At 47.7% G+C, this 24,691-nt stretch overlaps 1 protein-coding gene across 1 annotated transcript; it reads left to right on the top strand.

Moving 5' to 3' along the window:
* The first annotated feature begins 7,451 nt into the window (after positions 1 to 7,451).
* PRPH2 (peripherin 2 (retinal degeneration, slow)) lies at positions 7,452 to 18,468 on the top strand. The gene is made up of 3 exons (XM_010149366.1): positions 7,452 to 8,305; positions 11,020 to 11,266; positions 17,548 to 18,468. The coding sequence occupies exons 1-3, from the start codon at positions 7,725 to 7,727 to the stop codon at positions 17,782 to 17,784; spliced, it is 1,065 nt and encodes a 354-aa protein (XP_010147668.1). The 5' UTR covers positions 7,452 to 7,724; the 3' UTR covers positions 17,785 to 18,468.
* Positions 18,469 to 24,691: the final 6,223 nt, after the last annotated feature.

Below are 24,691 nucleotides of genomic sequence, written 5' to 3' on the forward strand. Positions count from 1 at the left end.
CGGTTGGTCCATGGCCTGCAGTATTGCCTGGATAAACAGCCTGAGTCCAAACAGGATCATTCAGATCTCGATTTCAGACTGAAAATGCTTCCCCAGTGGTATTTTCAGTACCTGGAGGGGCCTACAAGGAAGCTGGGGGGGACGTTTCGCAAGGGCCTGTAGTGACAGGACAAGGGGTAACGGGTTTAAATTGAAAGTGGAGAAGGTTAGATTGGATATCAGGAAGAAGTTCTTCTTGGAGAGGGTGGTGAGGCACTGGAACAGGTTGCCCAGAGAAGTTGTGGATGCCCCATCCCTGGGAGTGTTCCAGGCCAGGCTGGATGAGGCTTTGAGCAACCTGGTCTAGTGGAAGGTGTCCCTGCCCATGGCAGGGGGTTGGAACTAGATGGTCTGTAAGGTCCCTTCCAACCCAAACGAGTCTGTGATTCTGTGATTTTTCAGCAGTCAGTGACATCCCTGTTCCCAGTGTTCTTTTCTCCCGCTCAAAACTTGTATCAAACCGAAATTACTAGGCAGTGCTCTTCAGGAGCACGACCCCAGAGGAGACAGATACAGGTGTTCCAGGCAATTACTTTTTCTTCTATGGGTACTTCTGCAGTACAAACCAGGAAACTGAATCTTGGTCTTGAGCACGACATGAGACAAAACATTCAGTGTGAGAACAAGCCCATGAAGAAGTTTGGCCAGGCAAATTTTGTATATACCTTCTCATATATATAAATACACGCAGTTTTACATGTTTCTATGCGCTTTTTTTAAACGTTAATTTCCTAATGTAGAATCATAGTAGAAGAAATTCAAAGCTATCATTTGAAACAGAAGGATGATGATAGTAGTGTAGTATGTGAACAACAGTTAAGCACTCGTAAAGGTTTGCTGGCATGTGTGTAGGCTCTATCAGCATGGGAGTTGCAACTTTTTCCGTTCTGGAAGAAAGGGAAACACCCAAGTCTTCCTCTCTAATCAGTTATTTTATAGAGAATATATATCTATATATACAAATCTTTTACAGGATAGTTGCATGTATATAATCTGTATTTAAAATTTCAGCTATTTCTTAAACTAATCTCTTAGCATCCGTTTTCTTAGAAAAAAATGCTTTTTATGTTGACACTCAAACTAACGTTGGACATCAGATGTTTGGGATACTTTGGCAGGTCTAAACTATAGAGTTGTCTGGGTTATTTCATTGGAACTACTTACAGAGTATAACCAAGCACGTCAAGACTAAATGTCCACTCCACAGCATTTGTAACTTCATCATAGACTCACAGACTGGTTTGGGCTGGGAGGGACCTTACAGACCATCCATTTCCAACCCTCCTGCCATGGGCAGGGACACCTTCCGCTAGACCAGGTTGCTCAAAGCCTCATCCAGCCTGGCCTTGAACACTTCCAGGGATGGGGCATCCACAGCTTCTCTGGGCAACCTGTTCCAGTGCCTCACCACCCTCTCTGGGAAGAACTTCTTCCTGATATCTGATCTAAACCTCCCCACTTTCAATTTAAACCCGTTACCCCATCATATTTCTTTCTTTACCTTTTGGTCAGTTTGGTCAGTTCTTTACCTTTTGGTCAGGCATCAGAAAAATGCTTCCTGTGTGCAGGTGAGCCTGGATCACTTTGTTCAGGAGGTCAAAAACCTATGGTAAGTATGGAAGCAATCAGACAGGTTCACTGAGAGTGTCTGGTTTCGGCAAGTGAGGAATTCTGTGCAATCCTGTCTCTAGATGACTCGATGGAGCGTCTCCTGTCTCCCTGAAGCAAACCTCCTGCGAAGAGGGTAAGGAGCGCGTCATGACGTGCCCTGAGCTGCCAGCGGCAAGCGGCCGGGCTCCTGAATTCCCTTCTGAAGCCTGCGACTGAGAAATACTCGGAAGGTTGGGCAGGGTTCACATGGCAGCCGGTTTGAGATGTGCCAGGCTGTCTCCGTTCTCCTGGGTCAAGGGGAGTTGCAATGCCAGCCTGGCCAGAGCTGCTTCATCTCTCTGCTAATCGCAGCTTGGAGGAGGGCGGGTGGCACGCACTCGGTTTCTCCCCTGGGAACAGGAAGCAATGATGACATGGAGAAAACACCTGGCAGTGTCTTCTAGGCCAGGAGCCAGGATTGCTTAGTGTCTAACCTGCTAGGGAGAGCTTGCAAAAATCCCCTTCCCTGGAGACCCGCGGGGAGAAGAGGTACTTGGTTCGGGAGGCTTTGTGGGAGCTGAGCGAAGTTTCCCGTCTGGGCAGGTGGCACCAGCTCACGGTTGTGCCGCAGGGAGGGCAGCAGCAGGCAGAACTGTGGGAACGAGCTGGTTTCAAGCTACTTTGCCGAGTAGCAAGATGGACGACTGAAAACATGATGCAAGGGAGAAAACTATTCAAAGGAGCCCACTGAATGAGCCACCCACCAGCACCCCTTTGCCTCCACCCACAGCGGTTTAGAAGAAAACTGAGACCGGTCTTCCCTGAGCTCGGCGTGCTGGCGCCTGCCGGGGCTGCGAGCGGCAGCAGGGACACAGGCTCAAAAGCCGAGAGCTTTGCTGCTGCATCCGATGGGGCCACCGTCTCAGCTGGAGGTCCTGTCCCCAGAGCGACTGACTCCCTCGGCTCCTGCTGGAGTCCAGGCATTTCCCTCTGCACCCGCTTCTCCGAATGCCAGGAGCAAAACCGCAGCTGTTAGCATTCTCTCTTTATCCAGCCCTGTTCCATTTACACAGCTACTGGTGTGGGCTCTAGCAAAACGTTTGTGTGAAAAAACAGGTAAGAAATACGTGCGTAAGGCAATTTCATACACATCTGAATGCATTTTATTTTTGGAGGACTTGGATTTTTTTTAATTCAGTATTTTTTGTTTGGGTTTGTTTTGTATTTTTTTAAGTTTCTTCCTATTTAAGCAGTAGCTGTATGTTTACAAGGATCAGACCTCAGTGGCTTTACCTGGAATAGCTTCAGGTTTTACAAAATACCTGGGAAGTCTTCAGTGGAAGGAGTTTTTGTGAATACATACAACCCTTCCCACTTTACCCACCCTTCATATACATCCTACTTCTGTCTTTCCAACTGGATTTTTTCCAGCGTATAAGAGCAGGATCCGAGGGCAGACTTATTGGATTTGACAACTGTATGAAGACAAGTCCATTTCTTTACCTCTTTCATGCACCATCCTTTTGCTGCTCAGCTCTGCCCCCTTACCTCCTGCTTTCCATCAGTCCCTCCCCACTTGGTGTGACTGTGGCCTTTTTTCCACACAGCCTTCCTGTTATGGATACGGACAAGAGAGCTCATAGCCTACGCTGTGCTAAAAAGCCAATTTCATCACTTACAAGGAAAGATAACGAACAGCAAGAAAATTATCTGTGTGACTTGTGGAACTTCACCACTTCCATTCACATCGTGAGCTGACTTGTCTGACATGAGATTCCATCTGTTGTGCTGAGATACTTTCCAGCAGTAATGACTATTGTGAGCCTTTTGTAAGGTTCTTCCAATTCCTGACATATTTCTTTCCTGTTTCTGCAGGTACAAACATTGATTTATAACTCCCATTCTTTCAGCAGTGAACACTACACCCTAGGCATCACAGTAATACCAATAAATACTCATAATGAGCATCTTGGGGGCCAAAGACAAACTGTTTTCTGTACCCATTGCTCACACTGTGAGTAAGGGTGGCTGAGCCACAGGGTCTAGTGGCTCAGGTCACCCTTCCCAGGGCAAACAACAGCCCCAGCAGTGAATTTAGTGACTTGTTTCCAGTCTCAGGACCTGCAGGCATGTCCCATGCCACAAAAATAGAAGCCTACTGAGTTACTTGTGTACACAGAAGGGGAAGAAAAAAAAAGTCATAAATCAGACTTTTCCCCACCTGTTAATCAGACAATGGGGTGCACCCATTTTCATGGACTCACAGAATCCCTTAGGTTGGAAAAGGCCATTAAGATCACCAAAGTTTTACCACGTTGTTCCTCTGGAGTGTCCCTGTACACACTACACAGTTACAAATGCAAGCCAAACCATAAACCATAGTGCATAAAAAAAAACCCCTCTTATCTCTACACAATAACTTCCTCTCATAGGTAAAACCAGACATCTTCATCCTTGCAGTGAAATCTAACCACTTCTAAGGAAAGAAAAGAAAAAGGAACCCAAGAAAGCCACTTGTTTCATATCACAAAGCAGCGTGAAGGGAAGATTGAGCCAGGAAATTATTTTCTGTCTTTTACCAACTAAGAGCATTTCCATAGTTTAAGCATATAGGATATGCCTGTCTGAAGGAAATTTGTCTTTTATGTCTCATATTCCTGAAGACGGAAGGACCACAGTTGATACAGGGGTGGGCAGCGGACTGTATAGCAAATACCATGTTTTTAATGTCTGCATTAAAAACAAAATTTTCCTCCCTCCTAGCATTAACTGGCAAGTTTGTGGCTTATGTTTACTTTAGAAGGCATAGCTTTCTGGAAAGGTATGAATATTGTATTGTTAGCCGTAGAAATTGTAAGTTTTTAACAATACTTTGCATTTGAACACATTCATGGTGAGTTCTAGCAGGTCAGTAATTGTTAGAATATTTTATTCTACCTCTTTTTTTTCCTCCAAAAGACATACAAATTATACATTTGAGTTAATATGCAACCTCTGAGGAGGCCATTAACACAAACATCCTCACTGCAATTAGCTTTTGTCTGCTACGTATCAGTTTCATTAGTTTCTATATGAAGTAGAAAGCAGTAGTAAGTCTGCCCAAATTAAAGGCAAATCCCAACCAAGATAAAGATTGGTAAGAAAAGCAGATGCCAGGCAAAAACAGGTTTCTTTTTTCGTGCTGCCCACACCCCAAAACACTTCCTGATGACATCTCCACCCCCCCTAACCTTCCTCCTCCTTCGGATGCTCTGCTTGAGACAGCCCTCAGCTGGTCAGTTTGTGCTGAAGCTTCCACTGGGCTCCTCAGCCCTGTGCCTGGGCTAAGCTGGAAGCCTCAACTGCCACTTTTAAGAGCATTAACTTCATTTTTTTAAGGTGGAATCAGAGTATAGCAATGATTTACTATCACCAATCCCCTTTTAAAGCTTCCAAGCAGGGTGAGTTGATAGGTGGGTCATTCCTGCCGTTCTACATCCCCAGCTGATACAAGCAGATTTCCAAATCTGGATTGTTTTGGTTGTGTTGGTTGCTCTCTGTGATGATTTTGAAGGTATCCCCCAAAATCTGCAAGGTTGAATTAGTACCCGAGTCTCCCTTCCTGAGCATCAGGTGAATCACTGGTCATCTCCCAGAAAACATTATCTATTTAGGAGTGATTTATCAGGACGCTTTCTGTTACTTTAGTTTAAGGAGGGGAGTAACACAATAAATTTGGAGGGATCAGTGAGCCCTGACGCATATCCTGTATATTCTAGTTCACTATTTTTATTCCTGAATTATTGGGAAACACCCCAGTGTATACAGTGATGTGTTTTTTCTGGATCAGGTTTATCGTGGACATCTGAACGTAAAATTATTAAGACAGACAGTCACCTGTGCTCCTGCATATAAGCTTCCCCATATCCAGAGCAGCACCAGGCTTACATCTGCTGCGGGCAGGTTTACTATTTCTTGTCTTATTAATTACACTGCAGAACGTATTCCACCATGTACCCACATGATTCACAGACCTGATAGAAGATTCTTTTTAATTTTAACTAGAGTTTCACTCTGTCATCACTGACAAGGAAGGAAATGGTTTCAGATTCATTTGTCTCAAATTAACTTCAGGCTGCCAGATAAATACTCCCTCCCAACTCTCTCTTGCTTCCTAGCTGGGCACTGGAAGAGTCAGTGAAACGTAGCGATGTGCTGCACGGTTAGGGAATGTTATGCCAAGAAGCCCAGAGGGATGTTGTTCCAGTGCTTTTTGCACAAAAATTTTTCACAGGCTCTCCCAAGAGACCCCACTTTTCATCCACTTCATGGCAAGCAGAGAGAATAACCCTAGTGGATAATCACCTTCCTCCTTTCCTCTTCCACCCTTGCCCTTCGCCTGCAAGGGCAGCGGCACAGCGAATACCCAGGCCTGCTTTAGGAAAATCCCGGTTACCAGCTGCTCTCCAGGTCACTGTGACAGTGCCCGGATGGTCCAGGCACGGCCCAAGGCAAAACCTTCTGTTGGCTTGACAGCCTTTGTCCTTACTGGGGAGACCCTGGCATCCCAGGATCCAGTAACTGAGCGGCACCCACGGCCGCAGACTACCAAAATTATCTTTTTCAGTGCATCTCTAAAAAAAATTATTATTTTTCACACTTGCCTTCCTCCTGGGCAGGTGCCTTCACCGTCCCCTCGGGGCTGGCAGCCCCCAGGGCACTCGAGCAGCAGCAGGTCAGGTCACCTCGGGGCAGAACCTCCCAGTCCCTCTCCTGGGGCTGCACCTTCCTCACCTGCGGGGCGAGCGCCCGCACCCCCACACACCTGCAGCCCCGTTTGGCATCAGCGTGAGGTTGCCTGAGGTTAATTTTGCCTTGCTGTGGCAGGTGGTGAGCCAGCACAGGACTTTCCCAAGATCTCCAAACCTCTGTGGAGCCAGAGGTGGAGCAGGAGGTGGTATTTCAAGGCCGATGAAACTCCTAAGGCGCTGGAAAGGGCAAAAGCCCCACATCCGTGTTTGCTTGAAATGGCATGAGGAAGGCCGCTGCTAAGGCAGGGGGTTGCACCCCTCCTTTTCTGCCCGCTACAGCATGAAAGCAGAGCCAGGCTGCAGGTCCCTGGGAGACCCAGAGGACCACAGGGGTGCCTGCCTTGGTCCCGACCCAGCTACTGGGTCAAATTCCACCCTGGTGTAAGCTCCCGGGTCTCCTTGGGCAGCCCTGCTCCCCTCCCTGGCCCGGTCATTATCCGTAAGCTGCTCATGCCAGCTCGCTTTTTATAAAAGCATCTCTAGATTTCAGGCTGGGGTTTATTTATTGAGTTTCCCTGAACTTTTCCTTTCTCCTTCCCTCCCGCCGAGGCCCGGAGATGGTACAGGCCCTGGAAGTAAATAGAAAATGCCAAGCTTAGGTTTTTCAGGTCACTGTAAACTACACGCTTATCTGCTTCCAGAACACATAAGCCACGGGATGTCATCTTGGGTCAACACAGAAGGATGAGGACTAGAAAGGTGGTTTTGGCTGTAGATATGAATAAATCAGGATCACGTAGGGGAAGTGCATTTTTGTATTCAAGCGGCCTATTTTAATCTCGGAGCCCCCTTCCTTTTTCTTCAAAGGATCCATATTCTTCTGACAACAAAGTTCTTTTTATATCTCCGGGTTTTCACATTCTGCCCGGCAGCCTATCATAAGAAAGCACAAATCTACTAAATAGTAAAATGAGGGATTATTTCCACTCATCTGTTGACAGACATTTCTCCAAATTGGATCAAATGATTAAAGGTATTAGAATGACGTCTTGCAGATCCAGATCAAATCATTTGAAACCTTGAGACTGTTTCTCCTTTGCTTGGAAGGAACCACCAGAAATAGTTGTAGGTGCTAATTGCCCATTATTCTCACTAATGTGAAATCGTTAATTGGGACCTTTGAATATTGTACTTGCTTGAATCCTAACTGGGGGGGGGGCTCAAGATGGAAGGACCGTGCAGTGGCTCGCTTCCCACCGTGATGTTCGGCGTGTCTTCCAACGCCTGAATGGTTCTTCCTCGAGTCGCTTACGCCGAGAAGACGGGTCCAGGCTGCGAAATCTTCCAACATCTCCCATTACGAAGATGGCACTGCTGAAAGTCAAATTCAATCAGAAGAAACGGGTAAAACTAGCGCAGGGACTATGGCTCATGAACTGGTTTTCGGTGTTTGCTGGAATCCTTGTTTTTAGCATGGGATTGTTCCTCAAAATTGAGCTCCGGAAGCGAAGCGAAGTGATGGACAATTCTGAAAGCCACTTTGTGCCCAATTCTTTGATATTGATGGGTATATTATCCTGCGCCTTCAATGGTTTTGCTGGCAAAATTTGTTACGATTCTCTGGATCCCGCTAAATTTGCCAAGTGGAAGCCTTTGCTGAAACCTTACCTGGCACTATGTTTCTTCTTTAACATACTCATTTTCTTCGTTGCTCTGATTTGCTTTCTCATGCGGGGTTCTCTGGAGAGCACGCTGGCCCAGGGGCTGAAGAATGGCATGAAGTTCTACCGGGACACAGACACCCCCGGAAGATGCTTCATGAAGAAGACCATCGACATGCTCCAAATTGAGTTCAAATGCTGTGGGAACAACGGCTTCAAAGATTGGTTCGAAATTCAGTGGATCAGCAACAGATATCTGGACTTCAGCTCCAAAGAAGTGAAAGAGTAAGTGACTCAGTGGGGTTTGTGTCGCGTAGAATCGTTATTTGATCAGTATTACACTAAAGAAATGTACGGCCCAACAGGCTCTGGCTGGAGGGGGTTTTGTGTGAAGTGGGGTTTTCCTCTGCTCTTGCTTAATAAGCATCCCAAATGATCAGCTAGATTGTTTCCCCCCTGATAAATTCCTCGGGCGTTATCCAGAACATAAAATATAAAGGACCACAATTCCCACTCTTAATCAGTGCAATGTAAACAGACTTAAAATAATATCTTTTACTGTCTTTTACCTATTTATAAGCCCACTATGTTGAGCCGCACATACCTACTCCCAAAGTCAACGGGAGAAGTATGAGAACGTCCCTATTCCTAATGCCGATTTCAACAAGACTTACTAAGTTCCTGTAAAAAGACCTCCCCGGGTATATGCTGCTGACCTCTCTTTTAAAACTCCGCTTTAGATATTGGCAATTAGTCGTTCCCATGGAAACAACTAGAAACAGTAAAGCTTTACTGGTAACTCGTGTTTTAAATCCTTAAGACTTAGAGTTTTATTTTTACAGTCACTCAGTGAATTGCTTCAGTGCTGTGACAGTACTGAGCATCAGCACCTGCTGACGTCCCTGGGTTTACACGGTGTCCCTTGTAGCCAAACACTTTGTAAGTTCTCTCCTGTATAAAAACATGGTCAATATATATACTTGTGCCTAATTTGTTTAAACCTCAGATGAAAGCAGAACTAGATTCTTCTATACCGACGAGAACAGGTTGTTAACAGAAGCACCTTAATGGCTCTGATGTCAGTGCCCGAAGAGGCAGTAATCCCAAAATCAGGTTAGGCGCGGTAAGCGCAAGTTAAAACGTAAACATGGGAAGTAATGAACTTTTGAAATTAAAAAATGAGCACTGAGCATAAATACCCACCGCCTTTTAGAAAATCAGGCGTCGGGGGAAGCGACCGTTATCCAGCGTTCGCTGGGAACACCATTCATTAATGTTCACGCGCGGTGGTGGCACAAAGGGTCTCCTCAACGGGGAGCAATCTGCCTTTTAAATACACTGCCTATGGTAAAAACGTCTGGTGTGTTTTGGGGAAAAAAAGCTTTGTGTGTCTTGTGGGATCCCTGCCTGACCCTGTAAATGGTATTTCACTTGTGGGTCTCTCCTTATATCATTCTGACTTGTTGGGTGGTCTGGTTGTTTTTGCAATTCCGAATGAGGGGTTCATAGTGAAAACCATTCCTGGCTTAACCTATTGCACTGAGGCGTTATAACAAATACATTCGCTGTTTAATAAGGGAGGATTTGCGTTGTGTAGGTATGCCCGTGGGTAGAAATAACTCCTTGAAAACATAAGTAGTTCACCTTGCCAGCATTATATGAAGATTTGAGAGCTGTAACTTAATCCAGCAGCACTGGAAGGGCAAAGCCCAGAGGGAAAACAAGGTCGTATCGTCCTTCATAAAGGATGTCTTGTTTGGGACCGAGACTCACGGTAATTTCTTTGTACTACCGAGGCAGGAAATATGGCATTAAAAATCCACAAACGGATGTTAGTGAGTGAATTCAAGATCTGAACTACACGGTGGTGCACAATCTCGGCTTGCATTCCTGGTGGGATATTCTTGCCCCCCTGAAGTCAATAGCAAAGTTCTCATTAATTCCACGGAAGGTGCAATACAATTTTTATTTGTAGAGTGAAGGCCTGATCCAATTTCTCTGAAACTGGCGGAGCATTTACACGTCAGTGGGAATTAGACCCAATTCAGAGCATGCTTTACACTGAGATACAGCCCCAACTGCATTTGGCATTTAGCTGAATGTCGGTCATGACTGGAAGTGGAATTTTGCTTCACCAAGCCGTTGCACTCACCTCCCTCTGTGACACAACTTTAAAATAACCATATAAAAAGCTACAAGCAACTCTCAATTTACTTTTTTTTCACCTTTCTAAACCGCAGTGGTTCTCCATTCTGACCTCTTCTAAGCGAAATGGCATTTGTTAGCGTTGCATTCCCCGTACTACAGTTTTCTTTTGCAGTGCCAGTGGAACTGTTTGCCTTTGGAGTATCTCTCATCTAATCATCTCGTAAGACACCAGGCTAAATAGCTGTTTATGCAGAGTCTCAAATGAACAGTAGCTGGCAAGCTCTTTCCAGGGCTTAAGAAATGTTTCAGCATCCTGTGGCTGAAGCACATTCCATGTTTTAAATACTGGCTACCTTCCCAAGCCAAGAGTAAATGCATAACCCCTTCCTGGGGTAATTATCATCAATGAGAAGCTGGTCTGATGGATCAATGGTCTAGATGGACACGGAGGGTCCTAAGGCTGTCGTGGGTCCTTTTCCAAGCTCAGGTCACCTCCAGTGGTCCCTCCACCCTACCTATGCTGCGATCACTCTTTGATGACTGCCCCTCCTGAAATTTCTCCTACTGCCTTTTACTTTTCTTTAAAACTTCATTTCTTTGAAGAAGTGACCTGGAAGGGCGTTAGGAAGGGTGAATTATAGGTTCAGTGTAGCCGTGACATGGAAGAGGATTTCAGAGAGGAAAACCACCTGGGACAAACACCACTGTGTAAATCGAGGATGGGGAGAAATGGCACGGCCAGGAGGCACGGTGGAATATCCACAGCGCCTTTGCTTTCCTTTCCCTTGCAAGATTGCTCCGGTGTATCTTTGCCTGTGTGTATTCATGCTTCCTTCTGCCCTTGCCCATAGTCGCATCAAAAGCAACGTGGACGGAAGGTACCTGGTGGACGGTGTCCCTTTCAGCTGCTGCAACCCCAGCTCCCCGAGACCCTGCATCCAGTACCAGGTCACCAACAACTCGGCGCACTACAGCTATGACTACCAAACGGAGGAGCTCAACCTCTGGCGCCGCGGGTGCCGGGAAGCCCTCCTGCACTACTACAGCAGCATGATGAGCTCCATGGGCGCCGTCGTCCTCCTCGTCTGGCTGTTCGAGGTAACCCTCTCCCCCCAGCCCCACTTTGCAGAAGCGCCAACTCCGGAGGGGCGGAGTGGAATTCTAAGTTAAAAAATTCTGTTTAAAATAAGTCATCCGCCACCATACTTTGGCTGAGAAAACATCTAATAGTGAACGTCTGCATAAGGCCTGAAAGGTCCCAGGCTGGAGACACAGCTGGGGAGTGTGGGGTGAGGTTGCAGACTGCCCCCCGATTCAGAGCAAGGGGCCAGAGCCTCAAATATTCCACTGCAAGAGGGGAAAAAAGGGCTGATTTTGTGCCAAACACAGGGTGCTCAGCAGGGAAGAGCATGGGAGGGCTCAGCTGTCCAGATGCATTACTTTTACGTGTGTCACCACCAGTGGGGGATGAAAAGTATGCAGAGCAGTGCATCAGAAGGAGACAGCAGTAATTTGTGGGACAGCAAGTGCAATTAAGGAGTTTATGAGCTGAAGAAAATGAGACCTAGTGTCTCAATGCAGTGTTGAGCTTCAGGGCAGCACATCGTTCGAGGTCCTTCATTAGCTCCACTCATATTTTTGGTCACAAGAAGTGGTTTAGGTGAAGCAGATGGATCGAATTTTGGTTTATTCTGCTTCCCCAAACCACCGTGTGTGCGCAGACAGGTGCCGGTGCTGCCCAGTGCAGGCATTTGCAGGCGCCGTAACCCGAAGTGCAGCTTTGCTCCTACAATACCGCTCGCTCGATGTGAAGGGAACACGTCCTCCTGCCTCTGGGAGATGGCCGGTTTTCTAGCCAGGGTGGTTAATCAACGCTAACACGCAAGGAGGGAGCGTGGGCTGGCAGCAGCACGAGGGCTGACACGTGAGGTGCCGGATTGAGGACTGGATGGCAGCTCACTGTGCGAGACGGAGTGCAGCAGGCCCTTCCTAACCCTTGAAATAGCTGCTGCCAATGGCACTGCCTATTTTAAATCATTTAGCCAGCTTTAAAAATAAAATTGATAAATGCCAATTAAAAAAAAGATGCATTATATTTTGATACAAGCACTGCCCTACACCCTCCCAGGGACAGAGATGCTTTTTAGAAAGTAAACACCTACCTAAATAATCTTTAAACTGAAAAAAATATCATAAGTTACTTTAGGTTGTGTCGTTTTAAAAATACCTACTCCACATGGCTGAGGAACGTACTACCCACTTCTAGCGCCGTTATCCCAGTAAGGCACGAAAAAGAAGCTGGTGTCTGAGCCCAGGTGCAGATGGAGAGTTCTTGAAGAGAGGGGAATTCCGGCTGTATATGAAAATCAGAAGGAAATTCAAAAACTCGGGGGGTAAAATTACACAGATGTACCAATGCCAGCTGCGAAAAATCACGCCTAGGAACACGTAACATACCTCTGCCAACCTGCAGGAGATTAACGACAGAGACACGGTAATGTTAACAGGAGCAGTAAGAATGCAGTATTTTATTTCTAACCCTGTGAAGTACACCCGGGTATTTTTTTTCAACCTGTGGCATAATGAAAAATACGATCTTCTCCTTTTCTCTTCATCCTTTTCAAAATAGGGAGCGAGATTTTTTTTCCAGGCAATCAGAGGACTCTCAAGGCAAAGCTTTAAAGAAGTATCAGAGTCCTGGGTTATATTAACTGGCGCTCCTGCATATTTATGACTTGCCTGATAGTCTGCCATAACGAGTCCGGATTTAGGTCTCAAACTCCCCCCACTTTTAAGGCAAACTTTGACAGGAGGATGCAAAGCAGGAAGCAGACATTAATTTAGTCCCCCTTGAAACAAAACCACCGTCTTTAAATTCCAGTCAGGGTAGGAAAGAATTTGACACTGAGCGGGAGCGCAGCAGGGGTCCCACCTCCCGGCCAAGGTAAGGTGTCGGAATGGCCAGGGTGCGACCCAGCGGGATGTTAACGTGCTGGCTCCGCGCTTCTCGCTTTCCCTTTTGGCCGGCTTGCTGAGGGGTTAGGGGAAAAGAGCAAAAGCAGAGCAGCGCCCTGGTTTGCCTTGCACCCAGAGCCCCTGTGAACCCAAGCCAAGCGGGATGGCCATGGCACCTCCCCAGCAAAGCCCTCCTGGGGGCTGGCGGAAGACTCCTCCAGCTGGGCTGGTGGGACTGGGATGTGGGAAGGGGGACAGAGCACAGAGGGAAACACTAATCGCAGTTGTTACTCTGAGCTGTAGAAAAAGGTAATGTGCCAAATGGGCATAGGGACCTCGGGGAAGACCACTTAGGCTTAATGTTTCTATATTAGGTGCAAGGAGGTATGAACCTACTTTGGAGTATCCAAACTTCTATTTGAAAAAAAGTGTAGCCTGTCACATTATCTGGAAATCTATTATTATCCACATGCTGCTTTGACTAGCAAAAGCTGTAGGCTTCCCTTGAGTAACAACCGGTCATGAGGGTGACAAAAAAAGATCACACCCTGCTCTAGCTAAGCCGCCTCAGGCTAAACCCTGGCAAACAGATGGGCTTCGCTGCAGAAGGTCAAGCAGAGCAAGCCTGGCTGTCTTCTTGACCCGCCTCAGCCAGCGCAGAGGAAACGAGGGGTTCCAGAGTTCCCGAGATGCTGCAGGTCCTTTACCTGTATAAACACTTGGCTCTCAGTAGGTCACAGCCACCACCATGGCCGAGACCCTGAGCCTCACCTCACGCTGTGGCACCAGAGGGAGCCCAGCGCTGAGCTCCAGGAGGTGGGAACGCAGCAGGGTGACGAGACACGAGCGGGAGGTGCATCGCACAATGCTCTGATGCACTGAACACTAGGAGTGAACTCCGATTATCTCCAAAACCAGCCCACAGGCAGCAGGGACCCTGCAGAAGGACACGGTTTGCTTCTTCCAACACCACAGGGGCTGAGCCTGCTGTGGTGCAGGGGGATGCACCAGCCCAGTCTGCCCAGACCTGGCCCTGGAGAAACATTCCGGCCACCTTCCACTTGCCACTTTAAAGTTCCTGCACAGTTTATCCATTGGCCAGGGGAATCGATCATGACGGGGCTAGCTCTGGGACCCTGATGGCCAGGCCTTCTCTGCGGGACTGTGATTAAGCACAGGTCCACAGCTCAGCCACAGACTGGCTGAGGTTGGAAGGGACTCTGGAGATTATATTGTCCACAACCCCTGCCCAAGCAGGGCTGCCTGGAGATGGTTGCCCAGGACCATGTCCAGACGGCTTTTGCATGTCTCCATGGATGGAGACCCCAACAGTTCTCTGGGCAACCTGTGCCAGTGCTCCATCACTCTCACAGAAAAAATGTTTCCTGACCTTCCAACAGAAGCTCCTGCATTTCAGTCTGTGCTCATGGCCTCTCGTCCTTCCACTGGGCACCACTGAACAGAGCCTGGCTCCATATTCTTTGCACTCTCCCTTCAGGTACATATTGATTAGATCCCCCTGAGTTTTCACTTCTCCAGGCTGGATGTTCCCAGCTCTCTCAGCCTCTCCTCACAGGAGGGATGCTCCAGTCCCTGCATCATCTCAGTGGTCCTTTGTTGGACTCTTCCCACATCTCTCTTGTACTGAGGCGCCCAGCATGGGACACAGCACTCCCGGGGTGGCCTGAGTAGCGGGGAAGGATCACCTCCCTCGACCTGCTGCCAGTGCGTTGTCTACTGCAGGCCAGGGCACCACCGACCACCTTTGCCCTCAAGGGCACGTTACTGGCTCCTGTTCAACTCGGCAGCCCCCAGGACCCCCACACCCTTTACTGCTCTCAGCCAGTCACCCCCCAGCAGATACTGGCGCATGGGGCCATCCCTTCCCTGGCGCGGGACTTGGCACTTCTCCTTGTTGAACTTCATGAGGTTCCTGTTACATAAACTACTCGGACAAAACCGACGGTCCAAGGCTCTGTGCTCTCATATAGGGGATGATAGACTAACTTACGAGATAGTTGCCTCCAACTTCCTTGACTCTCAGCCATCAGAGAAGGCAGGCTCACATCAGAGGAGGTGAGGAGAGCCTGAACATTTCACACTGCTTTTAGAAAACCTCAGCCCCAGGAACCCAACGTCTTCCTGAGCAAGATTTTTAAGAAAACTAAGTCTTAACCTGAGAGAAAACGTCACAGAATCTCATCCGAGGGCAGGTCAGCTGCTCCCTTCCGCACAAGCACCTTCCTTTTTAAAGCATGACTTAAAAAGTCATATTTAAGTCTTAGATGGCTCTAAGTCATATTTAGTGACTTAGAGCCATCCAGGGAGCCTGTAAACACAGCTAATTTTGCTGAAAAAAAGTGGGACTTAGAAATCAGTCACCAAAAAAAAGCTCCTGCTAACATACAGTGAGGTAGAAGAAGAGAGCAACAGGGAGGCCACTTTTGCGTCCGGTCCTATTAATCTTTAATTGCAACAGTCATTAATAAGAAAGATATTAGTCCGGGGACTGAGAGCAGCAAAACTGGGGCTCAGATTGAAAGGAAGATGTCAAATGTTTTAAATCCCCAGACTAGTGTGATGTGATCTGTCACTTCTCGTGACATTTATAGAACAGCATTTCAACTGATGTAAGTCATTACAGTATTGGGTAGACCCACAACAAAATGAGACTATTTCCAGATTCAGGGCCATTAGAACCTTCTTTGAGGACCAAGGTGTTGTGAGTCACGTGTTCCTGTGTTGAACAGGATGAAAACTTGCCTTTGGATATGGAAGTATTTGATGAAGCTTGTTTGTTTGACACTTCCTGGTCTTGAGTGAAGGCAGAGAAACATCAACATCTGAAAATTTTAAGGGTAACCAATCATTACCTTTTAGTCTCCTAGGAGTTTGGAGGGAATGGTGTTACACAAGCAGGATGACCAGGGTAGGTAGGCTCATGAGTGGCCCACAGAAGCAGGTGCTTCAGCAGTCCCCTAAGTCCAAAAGCCAGATGTGAATTTTGCAATTGGCCACGCTATGTGGCTGAATCCCAACTTCGAATCAACACTTACCCAGTGCTGTAATCCTCCATGGTGGTTTGCAACTTCCTCCATCTCTTGTTCAGAAGCCCCTACAAGGTGGGGGGGGGGGGCACTCTGTGGGTCCAGGGCAGCTCTCTGTGGGCCTCAGCTGTGCCACCCAGTAAGCAGCACACAGGGATGCCAGCCTCTTCAGCCATTAGGGTTTAGGAGGACCAGAGGTGATCACTTCCTTTGGAATATGGATAGGATATAACAGAGGCAGCATCCTTCCCTTACAGAACAAATCCTATGAGGTCATTAACAACAACAAGTGGTCTCCATTTTAGCCTTAAAAAACACATGAAAGACTAAACACGTGAAAGACTAAACACGTGAAAGACTAAACTAGTCTTGCAGCTGCCCCATCTCGGCACTTGCTTTACCACCCCACCACAGTGGTTCTTCCAGGCACTGCCTCTTCTTTCTTTCTCTACTTCACAGATCAATCACTTTTCCTCAAAGGCACCACCACGACGGAAATCAGATTGTTCTGAATGGTGCCGGAAGGCAGGAGACTGGCTAAAAACATTCTCTCTGGAGGCAGGTTTGGGTGTTGGCAGTGTCAGGGGTGTTACACCAGCACAGTACAGTAGGAAGAGTCCCAGTCAGGGCTGCTGGGACTGGTAAATATTTTAGCAGAAATAGAAATTTGGTTTGGATGGAACCAGTGGGAGGTACACATCACCTCCTGCCTCAGTTTCCTTGTTTGCACGTACCCCTATTTAAAAAAAACAACCAACAGCAAACACAGAATTTGAAGTAGAAAAGCTGATGTCTCAAATCCTACTGCTGCTCTGTTCTGCACAGATGCTGATGCATTAATATCTCCTTGATCAGATTAATATACTTGCCAAACATATTAAGGTCAACGTGCAGTAAAAATATGTGGAGTTAAAACTGAGCGGCCGGCGGCAGGGCATGTTGTGGGAGATGCAAACAGCTTTACCTGCATCCAGTGCTCAGGAGCTGAGGCCTCGTTAAAAAAATCTCTCAGGGGGCACCTACCCGGTGACGGGGTACGTGCTTCCTTCCTGAGGTGACGTATCCACTCACTGCTTACCCATTGCCACGCTGCCCGTGGCACTTGCTGATGCCAGACCTCCCCCCTCTCCTTTCCTGCTTGCGAAGGGACGTTCTCCTCCCGCCAGCTCACCGCCCCGGCCATCCAAGGGGGAAGGCTGCTCGGGCTCTCCTGTCGTCCAGAGGGCTCCTGCTGCCCCTCAGCAGTATCTGTTCGGTCCTTTGGGTATTCGGTGCATGTCACCAGCCCGGGCTGCTGACAGCGGAGGGCGGTGAAGATGTGGACAAGGGCATAAAGGTTTGCCTGACGCTCTCCGTCTTTCCCATTGCATGGCGCAGATGTCGGTGATGGTTGGGCTGCGTCTCCTGCACACCTCTCTGGAAAGCATCGCAAACCCCGAAGACCCCGAATGTGAAAGCGAAGGCTGGATCCTGGAGAACAGCCTGAAGGACACTTTCAAGTCCGCGCTGGAGAGTTTGAAAAAGATTGGTAAGTTCAATCAGGTGGAAGCAGACGCCGAAGGGGCCGAAGGAGAGGAAGGTGGGAAGACTCCAGCCATCGCAACGGTCAGTTGAGCTTCTAATTGCTGTGGACTTTTTAGCAGAGAGAAACAAAAGAAACTGAGATTTGTGAATATCTACATTTTAAAAGCTATGTATCAACCATCAGAATACACATTTCTACGCACGCATTTTTTTGTATGTGGGAGTAAACAACATAGTGCACCTTGGGATAATACATTTATCCACAATGTGAATACACCATATTCATAACTTCCAGGGAAAGTGACCCCACTAGGACCTGCAATATTCACGTGCTCCCTTATAAGGGACAGTTAGTTAAAAAAGAAATATATATATATTGCTGGCATCAAACAGTGGTCTGTTCCATCTTATTTTGAAATTAAAAGTGGAATTTGAAAAGTTGACATTTTTTTCTCAAGTTGTTTAATCAGCGTATTTTATGTAGTTCAACTTTTAAACAGATTGGTTTTCTGGGGAGTAACACGTTAGAAGTCAAAGGAAGAAGGATTTCCAGGATTGTATATAACTTAGCATACAGGTATTTTGACAAACCTCTCACATAATGTGTTTTTTTTTGTTAATGTGCTAAGCAATGGTATTTTTCTGCTGTATTCTTAAGATGTACATAGAACAAAATGCAAACTTATGCTGAGAGTTTATGTACTAAGCAAAAGTTGTAATTTAATGGAACAGCACAAGTATGATGAGAACAACGTTAAGGTAAGATTCATGAGTCTCGCTTCTCAGCGTTTTTTCTCAGCCTGTATAACGCGAACGAGTGTGTTGTAGACTTATGCTTCACCTTGTATTTAAACAAGCAGAAGCTTAGAAAATTCCTCTTGTACTGGGTGAAATCAGTGCTAAGAGCATGTGTCAGTTACGGTTATTCTGGACATTAAAAAAATAAGTAATCTCATAGCTCCCATTCTAATATACTCCAGAATATTCAAGCCCAACTATTTTTAAAACAATGAAAATAACAACCAAAACAAAAAGAAAGCAACTTAGAACTAACGCTTTAAATGTTTTCCAGGGTCCTAGCAACTGGATACCATACATCCATGAGTACATCAAGCCTCATACTTTGGGACCAGGGAAAAGTAAATTTAAATCACTCCCCAGTGTGGAAAATGCACAAATTTTATTTTTCTTTATCAGTGGTAGGGCACCCTCCATTATATCTTTTCAGCAAAGTGGCCTGTAGGAAGGGAACAGAGCATCATCTTGAGTTCATCCGCAGCTGCCAGATGAGCTCAGCTAAGGGGAAGGAAACCCAAGAGAGCAAACCCCACTCCGCTGCACAAACGGTCGTGGGCATCGCAGGCCCTCGGCTACGAGCCAGGCACCACGCTGATTTTCACCCCAGCTGTGCAAAACCTCCGCTTCTGGGCGGTGTACCTGGAAGAGATTGCTCAGCCGGTCCCTTCCACCTGCCCCGTGGCCGGCCTTCCAAGGAAGCCACCTTCGCAGCTGCCTAATCATTGCACAGCCCGTTCGTTCTCATCCTTTGTCACTTGTGCACTTGCCCCAGCAGCACTCAGCTCCTCCGGCTGCTGTTGAAACTGCTGCTAGGACGGACAGACCAGTTCACAGCGGGACAGGCAGGGACGTGTCCGCACATCAAGCCGTAGCCGGCATCTCGGTGGCCAGGCTGTTTGAGGCCATCTGCACGCGAGAGTCGATTTCGACGGGTAGCTGTGGCCTCCTTTCGCTTTTTCAAAGCTGGTCAAAGCTTTTAACTTGAGTTACAACAACAATTGAAAAGTTAACTCTGTTCTTTTGTGCGTAAGACTGACTAGATCAAGGGCAGCTACGGTAAAAGCCAACTTGCTATTCACCGCAGCCTATCGTCCGCTCCTTAGCCGAGGGACGCTCTGCACGGCAGAGCTGTGCACGCCGGGCCAACCGCCCGCTCCTCTCAGCCGGGCCGTTGGAGAGCAAGGGGGCTGCGGATGGCACGTGACACGGCCACGTGTAGCGGAGAGGAGCTTGTGGGAGGAAGCATATACGGGTAGGAGCTGCATTACAAGGGTTAATGACAGTTTTTCCTTGCGAGGCTTCAGCGTGCTGCGATCTCTACCGGTTACTCGACTAGACGTCTGATTTTTTCAAAGAGATCTAGGTTTGTTGCTGCCCTAGAAATCTGGCTTAGGCCGTGACTTTAGACAGGACTCTCCAATCATTTGTGGTCCCTAATTCTTTTTCAGTCTGTTGCTAGAGCGACATCACAAACCGTCAAATTACTCTCTCAGCGCCACATCGGAGAAGCCAGTTCCCAGAGCCAGGGTCTCATGGTATTAGCCAGGTAGAGAGACCACCCGAGACAGGTTTGTGAAGAACAGTATCGAATCGGGGGTTCGTACAAAGACGAATGAACGGCGTACGTGCTCATGCTGTCTGAAATAAAGCCTCCTGCTTAACGAAGGTCTTCGTCACGTCGCGTGGTCACTGCGAGATTGTAACGTGACTGCTTTGCGAAGTATTACGAGTATCATTCGTCCAATCTTAAACATACTTTCTTGTGACATCGCAAATGCTGTTCTAGGTAAAGGTGTCTCTGCTGCCTGCAAATGTAAATCTAGGTATTAAAAATTATATTGCAAGTAAAGACCTCTTTAAAGAAAATGTTTAAATATATACAATTGAATACAGATTTCTTTAATTTGCATTACTGCTGACTTTTTGCTTCTGGGTTTGTTTTTTGGACCCATTTTATGTGTTCCTCTAGATGGGAAGGTTTAGATTTCCCCCCCTCTGTGTAACGCTCTGAGGGAAAGCAAACCGTCCTCTTCCCATGTGCCCAGCGCTAAGCTCAGGACGTGCAATCAGACCCCTAATTCACTTTCCTTTTACGAGAAAAGGAACTTGCTGTACCATTTTAGTAGCATCCCCTCGTAGTACATAGGAATTACATCATCTCCACTGGCCTTCGCTTCTAGAAGTGCTCAGCAAGTGAAAACACCAGCATCCCTGGCGTCTTCGGCGACCAGCTAAACTGTGTGTATAACTGGTATCGTTCCCCATTTAAATCTAACTTGCCACAGACATTCCAAAGAAAGCATTGTTGTTATTTTGAATTTAAGTATTTAAGCTCACGTAGTCAAAGCTGCCTGCAGCCACCCAGCAACTCCCAGAGCCGTGCCCTGATTTTCAAACTAATAAACTTCAGAAGGATGTGAGCTTAATTCATACAAACCAGGCCACTTCTTTTTAGGTACCTCCACATGGATTACCGGCTTAACGCCCAGGACCCAGATCTGAGAGCCAGCCCACGGCCCTGAAGTGCCAACTTTTAAGAAATATCATTTATTATTTAAAAGAAACGACAAAGAGTGTGTTATTTTATTGGTGACACTTATTTGAAGGGACACACAAAGTTCACTGAAGTGCTTTAAAGAAGGAAATATAAACAGGTCCCTTAAAGCTATTAATTCCTAAGTAGCCTTAATACAATTGATAAGATTAGCCTCCATGCATTACATGAGCTTGGGCATTTTATAATACCGGCCGCACGCGTGCGCGCAGCTTAGCGAGGCGCATGGGAATGCTATATCGGGCCTGCAGGCACCGCGCGCCTCCTGCCCAACGGCCAGGGAAGGTTTTCAAGACTGACCCAAAGAAAAAGGGATCCCAGAAAAAACAGGTACTGAGTTCCACCTGACTCGTTTGTTTTGTAAAAAAACAACCCCGAATACTGCCCCTCCCATAGTCGATGTAAAATGGGGGCGGATCACAAACGCTTATTAAAAAAACAACATAAAGAGCATTATTAGAGATTAGTTAATTAAGAGATAAGGCCACAAAAACAGAGTGGTGCCATGTGGTAACAGCCCCCCGCAGGGAGACAAAGGCTTAGGCGAATTTATTTCTGGTAAGGGGAACGCGGCTATCTCAACGAGATCTGGAGTTGGGCGTCTCTTTTGAATTGCATCAGGCCTACAGCATTCGGTGACTCCAACACCCTTCCCAAAGCACTTGCCTCTGCTGATCCCGGTCATTTTACAGGCGCTGCTGCACTGTGACCCAAAGCACATGTGTGGGGTGGGTGTGAAAGCTGGAGGAGGCCCCGGCCTGGAGCTCAGCTTTGTGCAGCCCCCTTCCCAGGGGAAGGCACCCCGGTTTTGCAGCCTCCCATCCCACCCTGGTCCCTTCCAAACCAACACACGCAGGACAAGTCTTGCCCGATTGGCCTGTTTCTCCCAAAAGAGGAGGATTGTCCATAACCGTGAGTCAACTACAAAGTCCATTACGAGGTGCATTTCCACAGCATGTTCTCAAAGCCCATTTTTCCAAAGCAAAGGGAATGAGGCAAACCGAGCAGAACAGGGATGGAAGGGCAGGTCTCTTGCCAAAGGCACACCGCCTCGCCAGCCAGCCAAGCCTCCACGCCTCGGCGTCGCGGTCCCAGGCGAAACAGGGTCAAGCATTGCAACCTGGAAACAGGGCGACTCGGGCGCGAGAAACCCGGTAAGGCACGCTGGCGGCTGCGGGGCCATGAGAGGAGAACAAAGTGTTGGCTCCCACCAGCAAGTAGGAAGCAGTAAGTCTGAGATAGACGATGCCCCAGACTGACAGTCTGGCTGAGAGGGTGAAAATGAAGTTTAATTCTTGAAAACACAATGAAGACTTCTTGAGGAAGTCACTTGGAAGTACGTGCCGGTACAGAGTTTAACAGCATCGAAGAGCCACCGTCCCTCCCAGCTGTAGGCACAGGGAGCCCACCCCTCCGCCAGGCAGGAACGCCCGCACAGGCAGCCCGAAGACGACACCCGCTGCCTTCATCGCTCCCAGCCAACACTGTCCCCAGATGCAAAGCGTTCTTCACCCCCCCGGTAACCCGCTGAGAGGGTGGCGCAGCTCTGCCTCCTGCAAGCGCTTTTTCCAAGGGGTGGGAGGTTTCCCGTTTACACACCACAACCAAGACTAAGGTTAGAGATGAGAGAAGCACAGGTGGATAATAGAAACAAGGACAAGGGGGATTCACAAGTCTGCATCAATGAATCTTTCATTCGTTATATAAATTAACAAAGAGTAGAAGTAACATTGATTCGGTAATGTTGCCGTAGGCATATTTTGAGTAAATTACGACACCTTTTCTTATTTTCATTCCAGAATTTTTAAGTGCAATTAGGTCCTAAAATTTACATATACTCTCCACTTCCGATTTTTTTAAATTTTAGAGTACTTCACATTATTCCTGAGATGAGGTGATGTTAAAAATAGATAAAATTCATTTCAGGAAGCATTTTACAAGGGCCTGTAGGGACGGGACAAGGAGTTTAAATTGAAAGCGGGTGGATTTAGATTGGGTATCCGGAAAAAGCTCTTCCCGGAGGGGGTGGTGAGGCACTGGAACAGGTTGCCCAGAGAAGCTGTGGATGCCCCATCCCTGGAAGTGTTCAAGGCCAGGCTGGATGAGGCTTTGAGCAACCTGGTCTAGTGGAAGGTGTCCCTGCCCATGGCCGGGGGGTTGGAACTAGATGGTCTGTAAGGTCCCTTCCAACCCAAACCGTTGCATGATTTCTGATTTATTCATGAAGAGACTTACAATGGTGTACCTAGATTTCAAGTAATTACTGTCACAGCACGTGTCCCCAACTCCAGTGGGACAAAAGGACTTTGTCCCTTCCCTCCTTGCAAGCTGGCGCTCCACCAGGCACGCTGCGCATGCAGGCCCACATTCCTGGAGCCAGGTACCCTCTGCAAGTATCCCACAACCAGGTCTCTGCCGCCAGTGAAGTCTCCCCCAAGCCACGCCTGGAGCAGGGTTCCCACCCAAGCACGTGTTACGCCCCATCCCGATGAAGCAACCACATTAGTTCTTGGGTTTAGACATCTCAGACGGACCTGACACCTTCCAACACCTGCAGAACTTTCATTCCACGTCTGCCCAACCATTCCAAATGCAACGCACATGAAGTGTTTTACTGAAGCGTCGTATCAGTGGTATTAATAACAGTTACCACCCCAGCCACCCAGTGTGCTTCTGCACGCTCCAAATGCTACATGTGTTGCTATCACGCAGCATTTGTCCCTCCATTAAATAAAAAACCAGTCAGAATTTTCGATTTTCAGCTCCATCCTGTTCAAGCTGCTGCTAGAGATAGAGGAGAGCGTCACGCCTGCATTGAGGACATGGAAAATGCAACACGAGGTACTTGGTTTCAGAGTTCGTGCAACCTTGTGGGCTTCCAGCTACTGCAGTGTTGTACGAATTGCCAAAGCCTGCCGTGGAAAGGTTTACCATACACAGAGGAGGTGCCTGGCTCCTTCCACGGCACCAAACGGATGCCCAGCTACCACAGACTTTTTTTTTTGTCTTCTTCTTCTGGTGTGCTTTGTTCCGAATTGCACACGCATTCCGCAGGACTCTGAAGCAATCACTGCAAGAAAATGCAGGCTCCTTGGAGTAGTCTTCATGGGGAGCAAACGTTACCGCTCCGTGGGGGCGTCTGTGGATGGAGGGACCAGTGAACACATCACTGACCTCCTTGCCTTCGTTAGTTTAATAGAGCCTTTTCTCCAATTCATTAACACACTTTAGCGCCCTCCAGGTTCGGAGTAGGGCAAGCACAGAAATAGGTTCCACGCGTTATTGCTCAAACACATGGTTGGTTTCTAACCAACACCTTGGTTTCCTAAGTCACCGAAACATCCCTCAGGTCTCTGCACAGACACCGTCACTAACCTGAAGTCAGCCGTCGCACCCTGCCCAGGGCTCACCGGCCGGTCTGGCTTTGCTTCCAGGATCCTACGCAAAGAGCAAGCTGGGAAGCTTACCACCGCCGAGCTCACGCTGGCTGGAAAGAGACTGTGAAAATACACATCCACCAAGTGATGAAAAAGTAGCGTTTAATCACTGCTGCCATGGAGACGAAGATCAGTGCTTGGTGTTTCTCAGCTCCTACACCTGGCACACCCGCCCTCTCCCTCTTCTTTTTGCTCCATGAGAAAAGCA

This window comes from Eurypyga helias, unplaced genomic scaffold (genome assembly GCF_000690775.1).
Source record: "Eurypyga helias isolate BGI_N326 unplaced genomic scaffold, ASM69077v1 scaffold18113, whole genome shotgun sequence".
Lineage (NCBI taxonomy): Eukaryota > Metazoa > Chordata > Aves > Eurypygiformes > Eurypygidae > Eurypyga > Eurypyga helias.

What these genes read in the sequence shown, in the direction of transcription:
- PRPH2 (XM_010149366.1), top strand. Translation starts at nt 7,725, where the DNA reads ATGGCACTGCTGAAAGTCAAATTCAATCAGAAGAAACGGGTAAAACTA. An exon ending in AGCTCCAAAGAAGTGAAAGA is followed by an intron (nt 8,306 to 11,019) that starts GTAAGTGACTCA and finishes CCTTGCCCATAG; the next exon opens with TCGCATCAAAAGCAACGTGG. An exon ending in TCCTCGTCTGGCTGTTCGAG is followed by an intron (nt 11,267 to 17,547) that starts GTAACCCTCTCC and finishes TGCATGGCGCAG; the next exon opens with ATGTCGGTGATGGTTGGGCT.